Source organism: Notolepis coatsorum (assembly GCF_963971535.1).
Source record: "Notolepis coatsorum genome assembly, chromosome: 6".
In the NCBI taxonomy this organism is placed as follows: domain Eukaryota; kingdom Metazoa; phylum Chordata; class Actinopteri; order Aulopiformes; family Paralepididae; genus Notolepis; species Notolepis coatsorum.
The window spans coordinates 57,655,049-57,678,054 of NC_140170.1; the positions used below are offsets into that span (position 1 = coordinate 57,655,049).

The following is a 23,006-nucleotide window of genomic DNA, read 5'->3' on the forward strand; positions in this document are numbered from 1 at the left end:
AGCAAACGTTTCTACAGCCAGACTGTTTACAATGAGGAGCTTTTAACTCGCTTCTCTGATACAAACCCGTTATCAAAGGACAAGTTAAACACAACACATGTGTTATCGGTCACCGTCAACTCATCCGAGCAAACATTACTCACGTTTAACCCGATTGTGAACAAGATCAAGGATCCAGACCTTTGTTGTGAGTCGGACCAGAGAGACGTGTTGGAGACAATGAAACGAGTCTCTTTCTAACGTCTCTGTGGCAGAACTGTACCGGACCAAGACTTCACATCTGGATCAAAACCTTCTTCTAACGTCTCTGTGGCAGAACTGTACTGGACCAAGACTTCACATCTGGATCAAAACCTTCTTCTAACGTCTCTGTGGCAGAACTGTACTGGACCAAGACTTCACATCTGGATCAAAACCTTCTTCTAACGTCTCTGTGGCAGAACTGTACTGGACCAAGATTTCACATCTGGATCAAAACCTCCTTCTTGTGGAAACAGATCAGACTGTGGACACCACAGCAGCTGTAAGTACAATTATGTTGACATTGTTTTCCTCTTATTGCTCCTTCCTAGCAGCAGCACGGCGATCGAAAGGAGCCTTGAAGTTGTACAATCACAGCCTAATTGTAAAAAATTCCAAATGTTTTACATTCGTAGTACTTTACCATTTCCATGGTCAACTAACTGCGAGCATCTGCAGCGATGTGATTCTCTTCACAGTAATATTACATTTCTCCCGATACTCTGATACTCTGTGTAGCTGTAAAGACACTCATTGTCAATTCGTTTGTAATGTGTTTATCAGATCAACATACGTATAATAGATGTAAAGAACTTAGTTAGTTCACATCTTATTTCACATCTATGGGCACAGAGGTAACTACTGTAACCGAGGAATAGTCTGCCTGCCTATAGATAGATAGATAGATAGATACTTTATTAATCCCCTTGGGGAAATTCAGGTATCCAGTAACAGCTCAGGCAGTTAACAGACAATAGAGATCGATAAAAAAGGACAACCAATACAACAAACAATGAGAGAGAGAGGGGGGGGGGCAGGGCTGTACGTTAACTTTTTTTGCACATAGCACTGGTGCTACAGAGGTTGATAGTTTTGTAGCACAGGCCAAAATCTTGTAGCACAAGTATAAAACTTGTTATATTTGTAACAGTCACAAATGTGCCTATTGTATTTGTGTTATTTAGTTGCAGTGCCATGTTTGGCTGTCATTTAGTATATCGCCATGTGTTATTATTACTATGATACTCTCATATGCTATTTTCAATTAATATCATAAACAACATAAGGAATATTAGCATAATTTTGAGTGGACTGAAGGAATGAGTCAGCGTTAATAGTTTTAAATGCAAATAATTTATTGAAACATAGAAGTGGGGTCGGTTGGGACACACACACACACACACACAATGGGGGACCCTGATGTAAACAAGACAAACGTCTTTCTCAGGTCTGCATCCCCTTAACAATTGTGTGTATTGAGCCATACTGTACTGTACCCATTCTGCAATCTGTTAAATAAAGTTCTCATTCATTCATTCACACACACTGTTTCAACTCACCACCCCCGCATCATATTGTAGTCTAGTCTGTCTTCAAACTTCCACTCCTCTCGAAACTTGTTTATTTGAATATCAACATTATCTGTCCATCCTCAGTTTACTATAATATACTCCTGTCCTGACTAGTGACTTCATCATCTTTCCAAACGCACGCACGCACACACACACAGGGAAGGGGAGAGAGTGCCTCCCCATTTCCCTTTCCACACTGTGTCTGCTGGCTCTGCCTGTGATCAGGATTAGCTTGTTAGCTTGCTAACGTTGTAGTGATTGTAATGGTACATAAACGTTAATTTCGGGCGATGTGCGCATAAAGGAATGGCGACGGTGCAAAGCATGTAGATGCATTTGACCCGTTGCGAGAAGAAAAAAACACCACGGACTTATTTCGGGAAGTGTAGGCGCACTGCTGTGTTAACGCAGCAACCGACCAACGCGCTGCTCTGCTTGCAGAAGGCGCACGGATAGGGCGGATATGACTCGTCGAGTTGTCACAAGAGTTTTTTCAAAATAAGATTATCATATGCACCTGAACGTTGCTAGCTTTCGGAGCCTAGCTGGAGCTGCGCGTGGGCAGAAATGAGACCCGCTACAGGATTTTCAAAATAAGAGTATCTATATGAACCGAATCCCTATCGCACCAGTGCTACTGAAGTAAATCCATCCATCGCACAGACCGCTGTTGCTGTAGCACGTGCAAGATATATGTCGCACTGTACAGGCCTGGGGGGGGGGGTCATATGGTGTTGAACAGTCTAATGGCTGTGGGGACAAAGGACAGCCTGAACCGCTCAGTCCACGATCGCAGCGATATGAGCCGTCCACTGCGACTGCTCCTCTGTCCTGTCAGCGTGTGGTGGAGAGCTCAGTGGGTCCACACTCCTGCCCAAGGACTGAACAAGCCTTCTTTACCAGCCTGTCCAACCGCACGGTGTTCTTGGCTGACATGTTGCCTCCCCAGCAGACTGCAGCATAAACAACGATGCTTGCCACCACTGACTGGTAGAACATGTACAGCATGTCACTGCACACATCAAACGACCTGAGCCTTCTCAGAAAAAACAACCGGCCCTGTGCCTTCCTGTAGAGCAGTGGTTCTCAACTGGTCTAGCCTCGGGACCCAACATTTTCCTTAGTCATTAAGTCGCGACCCACATTTTTGAATATTTTGTGCAGTAATACACAATCTTTCATGCACTGTTAAAAACATGAAATAAACACAAAAAAGTGCAACAAAAGTGCAACTAGGGCTAAAAATCCAATGAAATAAAATAATAATAAATAACATATGCTTCTTAGCAGATTTCTTAGCTTAACATAACAGACCTAAGTTGGGGGAACTAATGGGATAACATTACTGTGTTAGCACTGTGAGAGTCATGTTCTTTGACTTCTCCAGTGCTTTTGATACCATAAGGCCTGGGCTGCTGCGTGAGAAGTTGTAGGCGATGCAGGTAGAGGCCCCCCTGGTGTCCTGGGTTGTTGACTATCTGACGGGCAGACCACAGTACGTGCGCCTACGGAGCTGTGTGTCAGACAGACTGGTCAGCAACACCGGGGCCCCGCAGGGGACCATTCTCTCTCCCTTCCTCTTCACTGTAGTGTCTACACCAACGACTTCCACTCTCGATCAGAGTCCTGCCACCTTCAGAAGTTTTATGATGACTCTGCGATAGTGGGATGTATAAAGGACGGTGATGAGAGGGAATACCGGGAACTGGTAGTGGACTTCGTCACATGGTGCGATAAAAACCACCTGCAGCTAAATGTGGCGAAGACCAAGGAACTGGTTGTGGAGCTGGGGAGGAGGAGGAGTGCACCTGTGACCCCCGTTTACATCAGGGGAGTTGATGTGGACATGGTTGAGGTGTACAAATATCTCGGTGTGCACATCGACAACAAACTGAACGGGTCAAAACACGCAGAGGCCAGAGCCGACTCTACTTCCTCAGAAGGCTGAGATCCTTCAATGTCTGTACAAGGATGTTGAGGATGTTCTATGAGTCGGTGGTGGCGGGCGCCTTCTTGTACGCTGTGACCTGCTGGGGCAGCGGACTGAGAGCAGGGGACACAAACAGGTTGGATAAGCTGGTTAGGAAGGCCAGTAGCGTGGTTGGGGTGGAGCTGGACTCCCTAGCGAGGGTGGCGGAGAGGAGGAGCCTTGCTAAGCTCCAGGCCATCAGGGAAAACCCCTCCCACCCACTATACACAGACTTGGTGGACAGGAGGAGCAGGTTCAATGCCAGGCTCACACTACCTAAATGCAGCACTGAACGGCACAGGAAGTCCTTCATTCCAACAGCCATCAGACTATACAATGCATCACTGTGCCTCACTGCATCACTGAGCACAGAGTGGCAGTTACCATCTTCCTAGATGTATTTATTTACTGTATATTTTATTCCATTTTTATTCTATTTTACTCTACTCTTATCTTAGGCAACTTGATTTGATTTGTTTTATTATTCTTATTCGTGACCTGTTCTGTCTAAATGTTTAAATGTTGAGTGATTTGCAGTGTCAAATTTCCCACGGGATAATAAAAGTATTTCCAATCTATTCTATTCTATAACTGGGGTTGCAACAAAAGTGCAACTAGGGCTAAAAGTAAAAACCCAATAAAATTAAATAATAATAATAAATAATTATGCTTCTTAGCAGACTTCTTAGCTTAACATAACAGACCTACAGTAAATTTGGGGGAACTAATGGGATAACTGGGGTTGCAACAAAAGTGCAGTAGGGCTAAAAAGTAAACACAATGAAATAAAATAATAATAATAATAATAAATAATATATCCTTCTTAGCAGATTTCTTAGCTTAACACATTGGCGGCCACTGGGATGAGTCTAATTAATCTCAAGAGGACCGGGAAATGTAAACAAACGTGGGGCTGTTTGTACAGCTAAATCTATACTTTATAGTATTGCTATCTGTCCATTCTCATTGTCAATTGAGTCCATAAACCGTCCCTTCAAAATGGCTTAAAGAATTATTTTTTTCATCAATACGTTCTCATTTTATAGCGCCGTGAATATAAGCGTTATACGGGATTTGGTCTAGTATATTTTCTGGAAGGCTAGATATAGGGCTAATAGCTGCTAACGTTATATCCAATGGCATTTCCGTTTTACAGATGCTACAGTTAAAACTCAAACTGCATATGATCGGCACGATCCTCAAGCATGTATGCATGAAAGGGGGGGGGGGGGGCGGGGGACGTCGTTTCTTATTATTGATTACCAATAACCGTGTTCGTCTAACTAGCCACATAAGCCGATCGGATGGATGGCTATCAAAACAAGGCCCGATCGGGATGTACTTTACGTGAAAAAGATCTTACTGTGGGCCGGTGGGATCCCCCCGAGCATTTCCCTGTTATCGATCGCCATCTGGTAGATCGATATGTCCATTGGCTGATGATAAATCCCCTTATTGCATGGTGAAATCTGCGATGCAAAACGTAATCCAAGGTACAGGCTACACTGTACACATATAGAATCCAGCTACTGGAAACTCCAAAAAAAGTCAAAAAAAAGAATGCTCCCTTCAGCCACAGTGCACACTGCATTATCGCGATAGCGCCCCTAAGAGGATCTGGCCGGTATTGCACCTTCTCTAATTCAAAGAGTAGGGTAAATCTGCAGTGCCGCTCGGCGACCTTGAATAGGTTATTAAAATGGAATAAAAGCAATAACAACTTGCCACTTCTGTCCACAACGGGTGGAATCGAAACACGGAGATATCCGTTGTTCGTCCCCATTGTGTAACATCCCAGGGAACTAATGGGATAACTGGGGATGTTGTTTGCTCCTGACAAGAGTCTCAAAGTCTGGGGTGATGGTAGACAAAGCAACACTTTTTTTGTGACCAACTTTTTATTTTATCTTTTTTTTTAAACAAGTTCAGAGGAAAGACATTCACATCAGCATTTCATATTAATTCCCACAGTGGCATAAAAAGTGTCTTTTCAGTATATAGATTGTCCGTCAGTATAGTCATATACTGTGTAGCCTGCCTGCTTGCAGTTGTGACAGTCTTTTGCTCTGTTCCGGCTTCTTAACCCCCCTCCCAGCCCCCCGGGTTCACATAGACATTTTAGGGGAAGGGGGAAACCATGATGCATACATGTATAGAATACAATTACCATTTTTTTCCCTTTTCTTTTCTTTTTTTTTCCTTATTTCTTTTAATGCAATGAAATGAAAAACCAAAGTAAATCATAATTGTGTTTGTTAGATAACCTCTGATCCTGTTACAAAGTAATAGGGAAAAATAAAATAAAAAGCAACAAAAAATACAACAACAGTAAACAGAAAAGAAACAACAACATGCTTTGTGTTCATTCTCTGGTGTCAAGGTACAAGTGTTCAACCTAGTGAAGTACTGATTTTACCTTCTGGGCCGCAGTAAGTAATATTTGGATCGATTCTGTTTCTGTCCTTGCGCCCTGTGCTCTAGCACTGGATGCCTCTAATCTCAATACTTCGTAGAAGGACAGCTTCCAATGGTAAATATGACTATGAGGTGGTTTCCATCTCATTACGAGCATTTTCTTTGCTGCCGTTAAACCGGCCAGAAACACTCTCTTTTTGTGAGGTGTTAATTTTAGAGATGAATCATCGTTTAATAATAAAATGTGTGGCAAACAAGGTATGTTTATCTCCGTTATATTAGTGAGAAATAATGCAACCTTGGCCCAAAAAGCTAGTACTCCTGGACATTCCCACATCATATGTATGCACTTTTTGCAGACATAAAGAACATAGGGGACTTTGTAAAATGTGTATTTGACAGAGTTTCCTGGGTGACAGATAAAATCTTTGTATCAGTTTGTAATGAGTTAATTGATTATTATAATTACGAGAGGTTAACGGAATATTATCCCATACATTCTGCCAATTTATGCAGGCGTTGTAATCCTTTAAATCTATGTTCCAGACAGTGGTATTACCTGTAGTTCTGTTTAGTTTTCCTTGTATTTTATTATATAACCCAGTAGGGCTGACCTTCGAATTTTTTTTGGCAATCGAAGCTTCAGGGCCGAGCTTCGATTTTAATTCGAAGCTTCGAATTAATTTTTTTTTCTTTTTTTTTATATATATATATATTTTTTTTTAATCTTATGTTGTGGGACTTGTACAGCACTTTGGTAAACTTTGTTGTTTTTAAATGTGCTCTATAAATAAAGTGGATTGGATTAATGAATTAAGTAGCCCCTTTCGTGACTGTGACGCAGCCAACACGGCTGTGTGATTTAATTCAAGGTGGATCGCTGTTGTCGTTTTGAACAACTTCATAGTTCATGGGAACTACCAATCCCCCAAATCAAGAATGTTTAAGATGAATGAAGTAAGATTTTGATTATTTGAAATATGGCCTGTGTAGACTAAACTATGCACAGAATTATGTCAGTCTACAAGGTCCGGATTCTACATGGTCCGGCAATGTAGACCTTGTAGACTCCACTACAGACCAATTATCAGTGAATGTTCATGCATTTTTAAGAAGGGCTACTTCCACAAAAAAACAAAGAACTCACCAAAACATCTCAGTAGCACCTTATCTAAATGTTCTATTTCATATATGGAGATTCATATTTATTTATGTATTGCATGCATTTCTACATTTTATTTCCTATTTTGTTTATTCATCCCAGTATCTTTCTTTTTTATGTGTGGAATTCTACAAGGCATTTACATTCACATTTACATTTAGTCATTTAGCTGTTCTGTACGACAGGTCATCAGGAAGGATACAACTCTATCAGCTGAGTAACAATATTCATCAAAGTGTTGCGTGTTACAGTGTAGGTTAGTTTATTAGGACAAGTGCATGACAGTAAGGTTAGTTAGGGTTAGATTTTTTAAATTTTATTTGTTTAATTTTATTTCAGATAATGGTTGAAGAAGTGCGTCTTTAGTCGACGGCGAAAGATTGGATGGGATTCGGCTGTCCTAACTGGGGTGGGTAGTTCATTCCACCATTGTGGGGCAAGGACTGAGAATAGGCATGTAGGTGGTGTATATGTGTTTGAGGATGATATCCTTCAAACAGGCAATAGTAGTGATGATATAATTTGGGCAGTGCTGAGCTGGGTTACTTTCCTCCAGTGTATTTGTCCCCCGGGCCCACCCAATGGCCCCATGCACACACACACACACACACACACACACACACACACACACACACACACACACACACACAGAAGTAAAAAAAAAAATTGAAAAAAAATTTTTTTTAAAGATTTTTTTTTTTTTAAACTTCGATTTTTTTTAATGTTCGAAGCTTGTGCCATCGAACGAAGCTTCGAAGTATTTAAGACAGCCCTATAACCCAGAAACAAAACCATTTTAACATTTATGCCACTCACTATAATCATTAAAGGTCCCATGCATTATAAATGTCATTTTTCAGTCTCTAGCATTGTATTATAGTAATAGGAGTTCGTATCAATGTGTTTTTGGGCCTAAATACTATATTGGCGAATTCCTCAGTTACAGCCCATCCCCTCTTTGCCTCTAGTAAATCGGGTCATTTTGATTTGACGTCCCTGAGCACGTCACTGGGCGCTGTGGATAGCGCACGGTGATGCGATTGGCTCTGTGGTTGGAGCTAATGCCCGCCCCCATTCTTGCTACCTACAGCCGACACCTACTACCTAGAAACAGGAATGCCGTCACTCGCCTATATTCCACGATGAGCAAACCCCGCAGAACATGTTCCGTTCCTGGCTGTAAAGCTACTAAGACGTCTTTGCATAACTTCGCCAACAATGGAACAAGTTCGTTTTTGGCGACCCTCCAAGTTCTGTCGCAACATCTAATACTCGGGTTTGTACTGCACATTTTTCCACCGAGGACGTTACCAATCAAGGTATTTTTGATGCTGGCGTGGTATCCATGTTGGTGCTAAACAAAGGAGCTGTACCTTCAATACGCGACCCGACACAAATAGTAAGTAGATATGTCGTAATTAGCCATCTAACTTACTGACTGTTGCTAGCTACGTTCACTGTTTGTATGTGTGAGGGAACATTGGGGGTTGGGTGAGATATGTTATCATAAATACAATCTAACGTTATAGTATATAACTGCTGCTCTTTATAAAGTAACGTTATAGAAAACTATTGAAGCAAGCTAGTCATAACTGCTAAATAAAAGAACACAACTAGTGAGAGGTAAACAAGGTAACGTTATATTTTGTGGCTTGGAATATATTGTAATTGTTTTACTATTTGGTCATTCTTAGGCCACAAGTTCCAGCGCCAATGTACGCCTTTCTCCTGCTTCAAGGGACTTCAGTTGCCAGACAGACAACCCAAAGATACGTTCTGTTGGTACACAGCTTTCTATGAAAACACTACGTTCACATGTCAAGAGTCAAGGTAGGTTTGTAACTCAGTGTGATGTAATGTAATAATGTGACCCAGGATTGTTTAGATTGGCCCTTTCACCCACCGCTTTCACCCAAAGCTGTAAAGGAATGTGGATCACCCACTTTCAAAACATCTCTCAAGGGACACCTACGGGAGACTGCAATTCAACACTGGCCCCTGTAAATATCCTAACCCAACCCCCTCCAATGTACAGTCATTTACCTAGTATGGTTTTGTCAATAGTCCAATGTACAATTTTGTTTGTTTGTATAGTGTCTCCCCCCCCCCCCCCCCTCAATGTACAGTTTTACTTGTTTATACAGTGTGCCCCCCCCCCACCTCCAATGTAAATTACCCAGTATGGTTGTCAATATACAGTATATATACAGTATATACAGTCAAATGTATATACTCCCTTTTCTTGACTCCTTCAGTATCACAAACAGTACTGTATTTGCAAATCAAATCTGGTATGTCATAAATGTATAGATGTAGCAGTACTGACTATCTGTATGTCATGTATGTCATATATGTCCTGATGAATTGAAAATGGGGGACCCTGATGTAAACAAGACGAAAGATTATTCATCTGTGTGTGTGTGTGTGTGTGCGTGTGTGAGTGTGTGAGTGTGTGAGTGTGTGAGTGTGTGAGTGAGTGTGTGAGTGAGTGAGTGAGTCAGTGAGTGAGCGGGTGGGTGGGTGAGTGAGTGAGTGAGTGAGTGAGCAAAGTTTTCAATAAATCCCTTGTTTGACTAAACTATGTTTTGTAAATAGGTGTTCAGGCGAAAGTCGTGTCTGTATCTGTTGGGGTTGGGACCCCAAATACTGGATACTGGTCTAATCAACAGGGACCATCCACGTCAACACCTGTGAAGGGGTTTAGACCCAGTAAAAGACCACGACTGGAGTCTGATGACGATGAAGTGACCTACAGCTCGATAGATGTTCCAGAGCCGCAGGATTCCACGTTCAACATTGACTCTTTGATGAGCGAGCCCTCAATTGTAGCGTAAGTTAGTTGTTACAAAGATCTCCATGGCCCGTAAAAATAGAAAAGCTGTATAGTTGTGCCGTGTTATTTATTTGTGTTTTTCTCGAGCAGGGAACCGTCAAAACCAATCTATGAGGTCCAGAAATACATCGTTTACGAAGACAGTCTACTGGAATTATTCCAACAGTGTCCGGTGTGCGATGCTCGATGTCATATCAACAAAACTACGCGAGGGACCTTCTTGGCTGTCTCCCAAGTTTGCCCCGGTTGTAAATACAGCCGTAAGTGGGCAAGTCAGCCTCTCATCGGGAGCACACCAGCTGGAAATATTCAGCTTTCTGCAGCAGTTTTTTTCACTGGCTCATCTTTCACCCAAATGGAGAAGGTATTTGATTTGATTGACAAGTCAGATATACATTATGTTTTTGTTTGTGATTCACACGTGCATATTAACAAAGCGTTATTCATTTATTCTTTTAGGTCCTAAATGCGTTACACGTCTCCACAATAAAGTACAGAGCGTTTCGGGAACACGCCAAGAAGTTCTTGGAACCCGCTGTTCTCAGCATGTGGTCTAAGGACCAAGAGGTTACCCTCGCCAGATTAAGCCAGAAAGAGACGGTGATAATCGGCGGTGACATGAGAGCCGATTCTCCAGGTTAGAAAAAGCTCCCCAATGTCAAATTTCTACTTTATGAATACATTTTTAATATTGCACTACATTGATTGAAATTGTTATTATTATTTTCAACAGGCCACAGTGCTAAGTACGGAAGTTACTCTGTGATGGAACTCGCCACCAATCATGTCATAGACGTCCAACTAATTCAGGTAATTAACAAGTCTGAAGAGACACCGCACCCTTCATTGTGCTCAAACGAACACAAAGCTCTCGGTCTTGAATCTTGAATCGCTGTAGGTGTGAAGTGGTCTGGCTGGCTGTGTGTGTGAGCGGGGGTTAGGAAATGGAAATTGTGGGATGGTGGAATTTTGAAAAGGCTATTTCATTGCTCTTCCCTTCCTTGTACCTCAACAGAGCAATGAGGTGGGAGGCAGCTACCATATGGAATTAGAGGGCTTGAGGAGAAGCCTCGCTCTTCTGAACGACCGATCTGTGACCTTGGACTGTATTGTCACAGATCGTCACCCGCAGATTCAAAAGTACCTGAGAGATCTGGGCATCAAACACTTCTACGATGTGTGGCACGTGGCCAAAGGTATGTCGAAAGGCATCCCACATTCAATCCCACCCCTCCTACCCACCCCCCCCCCCCCCACCCACCCAACCACCTCCAATGTACAGTCCCCCCCCACCCCCACCTACCCAATCCTAATGTATATACTCCTTTCTTTCTGGACTCTTTTTGTATCACAAACAGTACTGTAATTGCAAATCTGGTATGTCAAAAAATGTATAGATGTAGCAGTACTGTCTATCTGTATGTCATGTATGTCATACGACTGTTATGTAATGTTATGTTATGTAATTCAAGGTCTGTCTAAGAAGCTAGACAAGGTTGCACAAGCGAAAGACTGCAAGGTGATAAAAAAAATGGCGCCCACACATATCAAACCACCTCTACTGGACTGCTGCCACATCGAAGACGGCCGCTGAGAGGGTGGCTAGGTGGAAGTCATGTCTCAATCACATGATGAATGTACATGAACACGACGAAGAACCACTCTATCCGCGTTGTCTTCATGCTGACCGTGTATCGAGAGATAGTAGCAAGTGGGTTAAACCTGGTATGTCTGTCTGTCTTTCATCATGAATATATACTCAACATATTTATTTATGTCCTCATTCTAGATTGGTGTGATTTACAAATGTATACTTGCTTGAATAATTCTAATCTACTGTAATATACTCTAATGAAATATCTGAATGCAATTTCTTTTTTACTTTAGACTCAAAACCGGCCCACCAGCTCGAGAAGGTTTTGCTAAACACAAGGATCATCAAAGATGTCGCCAAACTAAGTCCACACCATCAAACGTCTTCATTGGAGTCCTATCACAGTGTGATTTTACGTTTTGCCCCAAAAAACGTTGTTTTTTCATACATAGGAATGCTTTGCAGGTATTTTATATTGTGTACAAATGACTAATTATGGACTCCTGATTTGTCAAATAACTCATTATGTTGCATTAGATAACCTCAGATCAACTACAAATATATTGCTTGTGCTTATTGAAATTTTCCTTTCAGACTATACCTAGCTGCAATGCATTTCAATGAAAACTCAAATCGCCAGCAAGCCACAAACGCTTCGGGAGCTCCGGCTTACAAGATGAGTTTTCCAAAGGCCAAAAAGGGTGGACACACTATTAAACCAAGGAAAATCCCAGCGACAGTCAGTAAGTCAAAATATCAACATTTATTATTGCACACACATGACCTATATAAATAGAAAAATATTTCCACTTACAGTGGAACAGCATTAATAACAATAAATTGAATAAATAATAACCTTTTTAACATGACAAAACAAATAACAATTTCTCATTTACAGACTATGTCAACCAGCTGATGGAGCTCCTGTTTGACTCCGTCCTTCGTGACCCCCAACCATATATCCAGGTGGTAGAGGCGATTCCCATCCCAGAACATCTGTGCGCACAGTTCGACAGGCCTTCCATGGAAGAAGCGGTTTCCGCCTATGTGTCACGCTTCAATCTTGTACCGGTCTGAAGCCAGTATAGACACCATCAGCATCCGGAAATTCGGTGCGGATTCGAACCACTACACAGGAAGGGATTACTACCCTCACTCTGCGGCCTAAGTATCCCCAGCACCACGCCACAAAGCACCTGTACGCGATATATCTGAAACGGCTAAAGAAAAAGAAGTATTATATTTATGCACAAATAAAATAAAAAAAAAGCTGGGAAATAACCATTTGTCATGTCATGTCATTGGACAGTAGCAAGCATTGATTATATGTGATGTGCAATAAGGATTAGATTGTGTTTGCAAGAAAGATTAGTATAGTCTGAGAGATGCAAGATGGAGAAACACCTGTAAAAAAATATATAAATCTGTAATAAATATTATTTACTTATTGATTCCGCTTTCTGGTATCCGGCCAAAATCTGCCTTGTAGATATTAGTTGCCATTTGGATGGTATAGGGGTTGAAGCACACTGGATCCAATCCCGGATGATCAACCATGCACAGTAGTCCAGTTGGTTCCTGGTTAATTCGACGTCTGACCTATATATATAGAAAATTAAATCGTTAGCCATATGCATGGTTTTCAGTGCTACCAAGATGCAAGGTTGTGTTACTACTTTACCTGTGGAACTTCCATGCAGCATACATTCTCAGCCTCTGTTGGCATCCGTTCACAATTTCCGCACGTGCACCTAGTAGATTGATTTGAGGGTGAATGAAATTATCAATCAATGATCAAAATTGCTACAATACAGTACTGCTCAATACCAACACAACTGCTATGATGGAGACCAGAGAAAGACTTTCGTCTTGTTTACATCAGGGTCCCCCAATTTCAATTCATCGTAACATATATATAGATAGACAGTACTGCTACATCTCTATATTTATGACATACCATATTTGTATTGCTACAATACAGTACTGCTCAATACCAACACAACTGCTATGATGGAGACCAGAGAAAGACTTTCGTCTTGTTTACATCAGGGTCCCCCAATTTCAATTCATCGTAACATATATATAGATAGACAGTACTGCTACATCTCTATATTTATGACATACCATATTTGTATTACTACAATACAGTACTGCTCAATACCAACACAACTGCTATGATGGAGACCAGAGAAAGACTTTCGTCTTGTTTACATCAGGGTCCCCCAATTTCAATTCATCGTAACATATATGACATATAGATAGACAGTACTGCTACATCTCTATATTTATGACATACCATATTTGTATTGCTACAATACAGTACTGCTCAATACCAACACAACTGCTATGATGGAGACCAGAGAAAGACTTTCGTCTTGTTTACATCAGGGTCCCCCAATTTCAATTCATCGTAACATATATATAGATAGACAGTACTGCTACATCTCTATATTTATGACATACCATATTTGTATTGCTACAATACAGTACTGCTCAATACCAACACAACTGCTATGATGGAGACCAGAGAAAGACTTTCGTCTTGTTTACATCAGGGTCCCCCAATTTCAATTCATCGTCAAGTACCGTTATTTCGGCAACCGTTAGACTAATGGTGGAATCAACTAACCAATCGTAAACTATTTGTAAGCCTCGATCGCTGTTGTTTGGGGGGGGGTGTCAGTACAATCTAACGTTAGTGTGTGTTTTCGACGGGCCGCGACAGAAGTACACAACCAATCTTTCGCCGTCGACTAAAGACTCACTTCTTCAACCATTATCTGAATTAAAAAAAAAAAAAAAAAAATCTAACCCTAACTAACCATACTGTCATGCACTTGTCCTAATAAACTAACCTACACTGTAGCACTCAACACTTTGATGAACATTGTTACTCAGCTGATAGAGTTGTGCTCTTCCTGATGGCTTGTCGTACAGAACTTGTAAGTCGCTTTGGATAAAAGCGTCAGCTAAATGACTAAATGTAAATGTAAATGTAAATTAGATAACAGTAACTAACAGTGCAATCAATCAACTTACCAATCGGAAACGATGTAATGTAAGCCTCGCTGTAGCAAATCGACTTCTTCTTCTTCTTCTGAATCATACTGTGGGTCGCTCTCTGGATCCCAAACATAATGTACAGCCATGTTGTATTAGTTAGTAAAATCGGTATATGTTTTTGCGTGTCGAAATAAAAACCTGAAACCTGAGACCTTCACCTGGATGGAATGACGGGGAGATGGGCGGAGCTATTTGGTGGGTGGCTGTCACTCAAAGCATTCTGCTAGTATGGGTGGAGCCAAGCCAATAATAGCCTGCTTTCATGAGGCTGAAAATGCTGGTTTTGAGTACAAGATTAGAAATATAAAACAATGATTATTTTTGGAATAAAAATTACAGATGTGTTACATAGACTCACAGGAATTGTGTAAAGTTGCCCAAATAGTGCTAGGAATAGCACTGCATAGCACCTTTAAGATCTTGAGGTAGAAAAATGCGGTTTTTAGTACTTGATCAGAAATACAAAACAATGAATTTTTTTTTTGAAAAAAACCTAGGTGTTCCATAGACTCACAGGAATTGTATAAAAGTGCCCAAATAGTGAAAGAAATAGTAAAATAGTTCCCCTTTAACATTTTTTAAATAAACATTATTTTTTTAAATGGCTAAAAGTGATTTTGTAATTTTGCAACCGTGGGTCTCACAGGGTACTTTTAACCCTGTGAGGCCCAAATAAAAAAGACATTAGCAACTTCAGAGGCCAGAGGGTGAGACCTATAAACACATGAAGGGTGCCGTGACTGAAAAAAAAGTTGAGAAACGCTGGTATATGGTGTGGCTCTTTGTGGTACCACAGTCATTTTTGTGGCTCTTAGTCTCTGACTGGTTGGCCACCCCTGACCTAGATCAACATCACATAACCGGGATCTGTTTGTGCCAGTGTGATCGCCCAACGCTACGAGGAAGCTGACGTTACTTTCAGCCTGTTTGTTTACCATTTTCGATACAAACTGCTCTGATCAATATATGACCCATACTACATAAATGATTTAACGTCGGCCACGGAATTATAAACGACCCCCCCCCCCCGTTCATCCGCGCATGATGAGTCATAACGTCTAGGATCATGTACAGTTGAAATTTTGTATCTGCCGTCGATTGGTATCAAACTGCATTTGATGATCTATGCATTTATGGCTATATCTCACGTTCTATGAAATACTGCAGAAAACGATAAAAACATATTTATACTCTAGACCGTATTTTTGTACGAATGTGTGAATGAAAAAGTAAAACGTTCCTACATCCTGAACGATAGATAATTGATGTTGAATGGGCCATAGTAATGTCAATTTAGCAATACAATTTAAAAAAGTTATAGCCCTGCAAAGAAGGTGAACATCTCCATAGACAAATAGCGCTGGCAGAGAGGATACAGAGCTCCGGCAGAGAATGGGGCCTTTAATCAATCAATCAATCAATCAATCAAATTAAAGTTTACAACACAAATAATAACTGTGCACTAGCCTGTCGGGCCATTAAACTATTTATTCTTTCACTTAATGGTACACAGGGAACAAACTCCATAGTGAAGTTTGCAGACGACACAGTGGTGGTGGGGCTGATCTCTGACAACGACGAGAAGGCCTACCGGGAGGAGGTTGAGGTACTGGAACGCTGGTGCCAGGACAACAGCCTGCTCTTGAACATTGGTAAAACCAAGGAGCTGATCGTGGATTATAGGAGAGGACAGCAGGAGACACACACACCACTGAGGATAAACGGGGCCACCGTGGACAGGGTGAGCAGCTTTAAGTACCTGGGGGTCCACATTTCAGAGGATCTGACATGGTCAACACACATAGACACAGTCGTAAAAAAGGCGAAGCAGCGCCTCTACCACCTGAGACAGTTAAGGAAGTTCAGAGTATCGGGGAAGATACTCCAGTCCTTCTACTCCGGAGCTGTAGAGAGCATCTTGACTGGAAACATCACTGCCTGGTATGGCAACAGCACGGCACAGGACAAGAAGGCCCTACAGAGAGTGGTGCGCTCTGCCGAGCGTACCACGGGTATTGCACTACCTCCCCTGCAGGTTCTATACAACAAGAGGTGCAAATCCAGAGCCTGCAGAATAATGAAAGACCCTCACCACCCCAGCTGCTGAGGTCAGGCAGACGCCTGCGAACACCAGCTACTAGGACAGAGAGGCTTCGGCTCAGCTTCTTCCCCCAGGCCATCAGAGCCTTGAACAATGAACACTGAGGGTCACAGAACACTGAACTCTCCACACACAAGCACACATTAGCACACACACGACACGCACGCTGTGCACACTCGCACACTAGCAGCCACTTTAACATGAGAAAGCACTCACTCATGCTGCACACGCCCACACTTATGGCCACAAAGGAAAGGTCACTTTAAAAATAGTATAGTAACAGTGTATTGCACTACCAAGGGACCTAGCATGTCCTTCATGCTCTGTAAATAACTATGTACAAATACCGTGATGTCCCACTATGTTACCTGTTTATTGCACAATGTTGTCTATTGGATTATATTATATGTTGTACTAGGGCTGGGCGATATGGAAAAAAATCATATTGCGATAACGATATGATAATGTTATCATATTTCTCTATATCGATAATTATCGAATTGTTATAAGTATTAAAAAAAAATAAAAAAAATTAACAACAGATGTATGTTTATTTTGCAGCAATTCTTTGTCATTGCCGCCATCTTTAGTGTTACATTCCCTCACACTCCAGTTCTCAGGCTGCAGCTGGTTTAAAAGCGAAAGTAAACCGGCTTCTCTGCTGGCTGTGGCTCCAGGGGAGTTGAACAGTTCTGGCTCTGCTAGTTTATTTTCGATCTTTTGGCGCTTTTTTGGTGGACAAACCACCGCACATGTGCACCGTGACTCGTGACTGGAGTCTAGTTCTGCTAGCACACATAGCCTACTGTGTACAGACGGTTTCAAACTGTATTTTAAATTAGAAAGCAAACAAAATAAATGGACAAGAGAAAAATAAATCTCAATTTGGTCAGTATTGTCATTTGGACAAGCAAAGCCATTACTTTAAGTTGCAGGCAAGAAAGACAAGTCTGTTCACTGTCTCTGGTTTTAAAACTGCCCTGTTGCAGGTCACAAAAAAAAAAAAAAAAAAAATATATATATATATATATATAATTTTTTTTTTCGATTTTCTTTTTAATTTCGATATTCGATATCGATTATTAAAATATATCGCGATATTTATCGTTATCGTTATATCGCCCAGCCCTATGTTGTACTACTGTATTGCACATCGTTGCGGGCAAGACCACCCGCATTTCATTGTATACTTGTATGCCGTGACAAATAAAACTCTTGACTTGACTTGACTTGAACTTAACTTTTTGACTTACCAGCCATTTGGCTGGTAGATTTTAAAAACTACCAGCCAGGCAGAATTTTTACCAGCCAAAAATTATAAATGGCTTTTTAGTATATCGCCATGTGTTATTATTACTATAATACTCTCATATGCTATTTTCAATTAATATCACAAACAACATAAGGAATATTAGCATAATGAGTGGACTGAAGGAATGAGTCAGCGTTAATAGTTTTAAATGCAAATAATTTATTGAAACATAGAAGTGGGGACGGTTGGGACACACACACACACACACACAATGGGGGACCCTGATGTAAACAAGACAAACGTATTTCTCTGGTCTGCATCCCCTTAACAATTGTGTGTATTGAGCCGTACTGTATTGTACCCATTCTGCAATCTGTTAAATAAAGTTTTCATTCATTCATTCACACACACTGTTTCAACTCACCACCCCGCATCATATTGTAGTCTAGTCTGTCTTCAAACTTCCACTCCTCTCGAAACATTATCTGTCCATCCTCAGTAATCCTCAGTTTACTATAATATACTCCTGTCCTGAGTCCTGACTAGTGACTTCATCGTCTTTCCAAATGCACGCAGGCACACACACAGGGAAGGGGAGAGTGCCCCCCCCCCCCCATTTCCCTTTCCCCAGTCCACACTGTCTGCTGTTTTCTATGGCTCTGCGCCTCTGCCTCTGATCAGGATTAGCTTGTTAGCTTACGCTAACGTTGTAGTGATTGTAATGGTACATAAACGTTAATTTCGGGTGATGTGGGCATAAAGGAATGGCGATGGTGCAAAGCATGTAGATGCATTTGACCCGTTGTGAGAAAAAAAAAACACCACAGACTTATTTCGGGTCATGTAGGCGCACTGCTGTGTAGCGCTGCTCTGCTTTCAGAAGCACGGACTGGGTGGATATGACTCGCGGAGTTGCTTCAAAATAAGAGTATCATATGAACCGAACGTTGCTAGCTGCCGGAGCCATAGATATTATGACTGGAGCTGCGCTTGGGGCGGAAATGAGACCTGCACAGGATTTTTAAAATAAGAGTATCGATATGAACTACACGCCAGGTGGCGGGCAGACCTCTCATTTTTTAAATCTACACGCCATTGGCGCTTGGCGGGTGCTTATTTTGTTCCCTGCACGTACATACATAAACTAATACTGTTGCAATCTTGCGCTCTTGCGATACTTGCGCTCAATAGAAAATATACGCTCTCTGAGCTCACCCCCTCTCTGGAAAATGTTAACACAAGTGAAAAGGAGAATGAAATCCCATATGAACACTAACGTTACTATTGCGAGTAGGGTGTATAGCAGAACGGGGCCCACAGCTTGTTGGACGAGGCTTACTCCCGTTCTGCATTTCGCCACCAGTTTCATGTTGGTGTGGGAAGTGTACTTGAGTAGATGCGTGTGGTCACTGGTCATGAAAACGCTGAGCTTGTGAACAAACAATTGATTATGGACTAAAAACTCAACTATTTGAGGGAAAAGAGGCGTTGGACCAAATGTGGTGAGTTTTTCCGAAAAGATTAGAAGAGAGTAGGGGTGTAACGGTACGCGTATTCGTCCCGCGAATTTACGGTAGGCCGTCACAGGGCGGTACGCTCAGCCATACAGAGAATACGCCGCGCGTCGCCAACACACACACACGCCGCGCATCGCCAACACACACACACGCACGCGTCGCCAACAAACAATAACAACATTCTCTCCCGCCGGACTCACGCTGATCAAATAAAAAAAAGAAACATACTTTTTCGGACTGATCATCTGAGTTCCTCTCGACTCCAGTTGAACTGCTATTGTGTTTAAATCCAAATAATCCTCTGCCATTCTGTCATCTGTTCTCTAGTATTCAGTCTTGTGCAGTTAAATCCTCTCTAGAAGTGAAAGTGAAATTTACCAAGCCTATAAGTTGTTAAAGGGGGCACTAGGCAATTCATTTACTCTGGATGCCTGAATACAGAGTGACACCACTGACTATCACGACAAGCCTATAGAAAATTATTCTATTTAATAATTATAATAATTATCATAAATATAATATATAAATTAAATTAAATTAAAAAAAATTATAAAGAAAATTGAATTTATATTAATAATAATAATTATAAATATTTATTTTCTGTTGTACCGAACCGTGACCCCAATACCGAGGTACGTACCGAACTGTGGCTTCTGTGTACCGTTACACCCCTAGAAGAGAGTCATTGCCTCCAGGCGGGTCGTGGCCGCTTTTGAAGTGAACCAGTCCCCGACTCTGTATACAGTCCCTGTTAGCATGCTGGTGGTTATCTGACTGGAGGTTAGCATGCTGGTGGCTAGCTGACTGCAGGTTAGCATGCTGGTGGCTAGCTGACTTGAGGTTAGCAGCATGCTGGTGGCTAGCTGACTGGAGGTTAGCATGCTGGTGGCTAGCTGACTGGAGGTTAGCATGCTGGTGGCTAGCTGACTTGAGGTTAGCAGCATGCTGGTGGCTAGCTGACTGGAGGTTAGCATGCTGGTGGCTAGCTGACTGGAGGTTAGCATGCTGGTGGCTAGCTGACTGGAGGTTAGCATGCTGGTGGTTAGCTGACTTGAGGTTAGCATGCTGGTGGCTAGCTGACTGGAGGTTAGCATGCTGGTGACAAGCTGGCAGCTTAGCAGACTGAAGGCGAGCATGTTTGTGGCTAATAGGTCTGTGGTTAGCATGTTGTTAGCTAGCTAGCAGGGCACTGCGAGGCAGGCAGGTCGACTGGAGGTCCTGGACAAGGAGACAGGCAGAGGTTTAGGACATGGCAAACAGAACAGAATAGAATATTCAGAATAGCAGGGTTAAGGCTGGAGTCGCGACTAACGTGTCGAACGACAAATTGAAAATGGGGGACTCTGATGTAAACAAGACGAAAGTATTTCTCTGGTCTGCATCCCCTTAACAATTGTTTGTATTGAGCCCTACTGTAGTGTACCCATTCTGCAATCTGTTAATAAAGTTTTCAATCAATCAAGTCTATAATACAGTTGGGTTGGAGCTTTATGTGGCAGCAGTAGACTGAGAGCTGGAGCTTTATGTGGCAGCAGTAGACTGAGAGTTGGAGCTTTATTGGCAGCAGTAGACTGAGAGTTGGAGCTTTATGTGGCAGCAGTAGACTGAGAGTTGGAGCTTTATTGGCAGCAGTAGACTGAGAGTTGGAGCTTTATGTGGCAGCAGTAGACTGAGAGTTGGAGCTTTATGTGGCAGCAGTAGACTGAGAGTTGGAGCTTTATGTGGCAGCAGTAGACTGAGAGTTGGAGCTTTATGTGGCAGCAGTAGACTGAGAGTTGGAGCTTTATGTGGCAGCAGTAGACTGAGAGTTGGGCTGCTCAAAAGCGTGTCATACTCTATGTATCTAACAAAATAATGTGCAAAAAAAATAAAATAAAGACTAATGGGTAAAAGTGTGATGAAATAACGTACTTTGGGGAGCTCAGCTGAAACACAACCTCTCCCTATGCTGCCTGGCCACGCCCCCCACTAAATGTATTGACAGAAGATTATGACAGAGGAGGTGCCGGATCCGATCAAATAGGTGCCGGTCCCAATCTGGCAGGTCCTGGCACAAATTAAGTCCTGCATTTATGTAATCGGCTTTGAATAAAAGCTTGTCAACTAATTGGCCTACAGTTCCCATTCTTTTCCCCTCCATACTGTGATGTGATTGGTGGAGAGAAGTCTCTATATATGTCCTGGCTGACCAGTCAGTTCCAGTCTTGGATCTACAGTATGGGCTCTCTGTGACCATCTGCATTTATCCTTGTAGCAAAACTCCAGTTCCAGTAGAAGACGCACAAGATCACACCTACTAGAATGAAGGAGGAATCAGACCAGCAGGACCTCTGTAAGTCAGAACAAGACCTCCTACTGAAGATACTTTAGTTTACCCTCCAGACCCAGAAGTAAACAAAGACTAGTATGTTGAGTTGTGTTTCCCTCTGTCCCAGATCCACCCAGAGACCTACTGATTATTAAAAAAGAAGACCAGGTCACGCTAGAGCCGCCCAAGGATACTTCCTTTGAGATGAAGGAGGAGCCCACAGACCACCAGGAGATCAGTATGTTGTTTCTTTCTCTTATCTTGATTTAGTCTTCTCCTTCCTCTGCTCCAGCATGTTTGTATGTCTCAGTCTTTGTCGCCATTGCTTTCTCTCCTCTCATTCTTTAATTTGATCAAACTCTTGTTCACATTCAGCCTAACTCTTTGGAGCACTTTATTCTGGTATCTCTTTTATAAATGGAATGCCTTTGTCCTGGTTCCCCTGCTGGATTGAATAGCAACCAGGAGAACTAAGCTGATAGAAGGGATCCCAACTGTGATGTATTAAGCCTTAGCTAAAGGGGTCAGTGGTCTTGTTTAACTTAAATAAATGTAATGGAGGAAAAGGAAGTATGTTTGATTTGAAACACAGTTCAGTATATAAATATAATAATTTGTCAAATAATACTGTAAATACTAGAGCAGTGGTTCTCAAACTTTTTACACCAAGTACCACCTGAGAACGTAGCTGGCTTTCCAAGTACCACCATATGACCGGCGTTAAAATACAGTCTATTCAGCTATGCACAGTTCACGCAGGAGGCAAATGTATTCCTAATACCATTATTTATTGTTAACTTTTGTCAGACACAGCCACAATGTACAAAGGGATAGCACTAGAACTAGCAAACGCTTCCACACAACTCATACAATGCAAGGGGCATTGAGAACATAATAACTAACATTCTCACATAGCAAGTGAGAAAATTAAGAACAACTGTATTTCAGCAAATGTACTTGATTCTCTCTCTCTCTCTCTCTCTCACTCTCACTCTCACTCTCTCTCTCTCTCTCTCTCTCTCTCTCTCTCTCTCTCTCTCTCTCTCTCTCTCTCACACAGCAAGCAATTGTCCGTCATTCTCTCTCTCACACACACACACACACACACACACACACACACACACACACACACACACACACACACACACAGACACAATTATTCTGTTACAAAAACTTAATTTCCTGCATTCTGGTGCAGGA

The 23,006-nt window shown here is 41.9% G+C and overlaps 1 protein-coding gene across 1 annotated transcript in view; it reads left to right on the plus strand.

Annotated features, from left to right (window-relative positions):
- Positions 1-442: 442 nt before the first annotated feature.
- The window catches only part of LOC311229494 (uncharacterized protein), a gene marked incomplete at its 3' end in the record, with an annotated part of 41,896 nt that continues 19,332 nt past the window's right edge, over positions 443-23,006 (plus strand). Inside the window, exons 1-3 of the mRNA XM_084315575.1 lie at positions 443-523; positions 21,753-21,830; positions 21,934-22,044. Of these exons, the coding sequence (XP_084171701.1) occupies positions 21,800-21,830; positions 21,934-22,044 (142 nt within the window). The 5' untranslated portion in view covers positions 443-523; positions 21,753-21,799. The remainder of the gene's footprint in view (positions 524-21,752; positions 21,831-21,933; positions 22,045-23,006) is intronic.